General features: G+C 38.9%; 1 protein-coding gene across 1 annotated transcript; it reads left to right on the top strand.

Annotated features, from left to right (window-relative positions):
- Nucleotides 1-498: 498 nt before the first annotated feature.
- Nucleotides 499-1137, top strand: LOC145821625 (uncharacterized). Its single transcript, XM_082918162.1, has 2 exons — nt 499-612; nt 724-1137. Exons 1-2 carry the CDS (start codon nt 499-501, stop codon nt 1135-1137), a joined length of 528 nt encoding a protein of 175 aa, XP_082774288.1.
- The last annotated feature ends 393 nt before the right edge of the window (nt 1138-1530 follow it).

Genomic DNA, 1530 nt, shown 5'->3' with positions numbered 1-1530 from the left:
AACTAAAGCAGAACATCAGTGACCCGCTGGTTTGCTACAACCACTTTCAATACCGGAATGGAAATGGGAACACATTACCATGGACTTCATTGTGGGATTGCCTCGCTCTTCTCGAGGTGTGGATTCTATTTGGGTCATTGTGGATCGTTTAACTAAGTCTGCCATTTTCTACCTGTTAAATCTATTTACAATGCTGACAAATTGGCCAATATTTATATGAATGAGATTGTGAGATTGCATAGAATGTCAGTATCTATTGTATCTAACAGGGATTCAAAGTTTGTGTCAAGATTTTGGCAGAGTTTGCAACAGGCTTTGGGGACAGAACTGAGGTTGAGTAGCGCCTATCACTCATAGACAGATGGTCAAACTGAACGAACCAATCAAACCTTAGAAGATATGCTCAGAATGTGTGTGTTAGATTTCCAAGGAAATTGGGAGACCTATTTGCCATTGGCTGAGTTTGTGTATAACAATAGTTACCATTCAAGCATTGGAATGGCTCTTTATGAAGCTTTGTTTGGTAGGAAGTGTCGATCTCCGATTTGCTGGGCTGAAGTAAGCGACAGACCATTGTTGGGATTGAAACTTGTGCAAGAAACAACTGAAAACGTAAAGCTGATTTTGCAGAGACTGAAAACTGCACAGAGCCAGCAAAAGAGTTATGCTGATGTTCGAAGGCATGATAGGGAATATGAAGTCAGAAATCATGTGTTTATCAAGGTAACTCCGATGAAGGGTCAAACGCGATTCGGAGTAAAAGGCAAGTTAGCACCAAGGTATGTTGGGCCGTATGAGATTCTTGAAAGGATCAATCCCGTGACGTATTGGGTGGCCTTACCTCCGGTACTGGAGCATATGCACAACATTTTTCATGTTTCAATGCTTCGAGATTACTTACAAGACCCGTTCCATGTTATAGAGCCGAGCCATGTGCTTCTGGAAGATGACTATACTTACGAAGAAAGACCCATTCAGATTGTGAATCGCCGAATCAAAAGACTAAGGAACAAAGAAGTTCCATTGGTGAAGGTTGATTGGCAGAATCATGGAAGAACTTATGCAACTTGGGAAACAGAAGAAGACATGATGAAAAGATACCCTAAACTGTTTCCTTTGGACCCGGTGTTCTTCTAGAATGAAGGTAACTCGAGTTTGGAGGACCAAACTTTTTAAGGGGGGAAGACTGTAACAACCCCAACCCGTGATTAGTGCTAATTCATGTTTAAGTATGCGTAACAAGTAATTAAGGAGAAATCTTGAGTTAATTACATGTGCATTGCATTATTTTGTATTTATATCTGTTTAACATAGAAAGATCTGTTCATGTTTTAGCTTCGGATTGTGAATTGAAGGCCTTATCGGCAACTGATTCAGAAATTGACTCGGTTTATATGTTAATTGGAATTTTTATAATTTTATGATGGGTTTAATTGAAATTCGGTTCGGAACGATTAAATTAAAATAATTTAAGATGCACTTGATTAACTTGATCAATAAAGAATTACATATTTGCCCAAGCTTATATAA

The sequence above is a fragment of the Camellia sinensis genome, chromosome 3 (genome assembly GCF_055761805.1).
Source record: "Camellia sinensis isolate YWXY chromosome 3, ASM5576180v1, whole genome shotgun sequence".
Classification (NCBI taxonomy): domain Eukaryota; kingdom Viridiplantae; phylum Streptophyta; class Magnoliopsida; order Ericales; family Theaceae; genus Camellia; species Camellia sinensis.
The sequence above is the reverse complement of the archived record's forward strand: the minus strand, read 5'-3'. Positions and strand labels throughout refer to the sequence as shown.

What these genes read in the sequence shown, in the direction of transcription:
- LOC145821625 (XM_082918162.1), top strand. Translation starts at nt 499, where the DNA reads ATGGCTCTTTATGAAGCTTTGTTTGGTAGGAAGTGTCGATCTCCGATT. An exon ending in TGCAAGAAACAACTGAAAAC is followed by an intron (nt 613 to 723) that starts GTAAAGCTGATT and finishes GTGTTTATCAAG; the next exon opens with GTAACTCCGATGAAGGGTCA.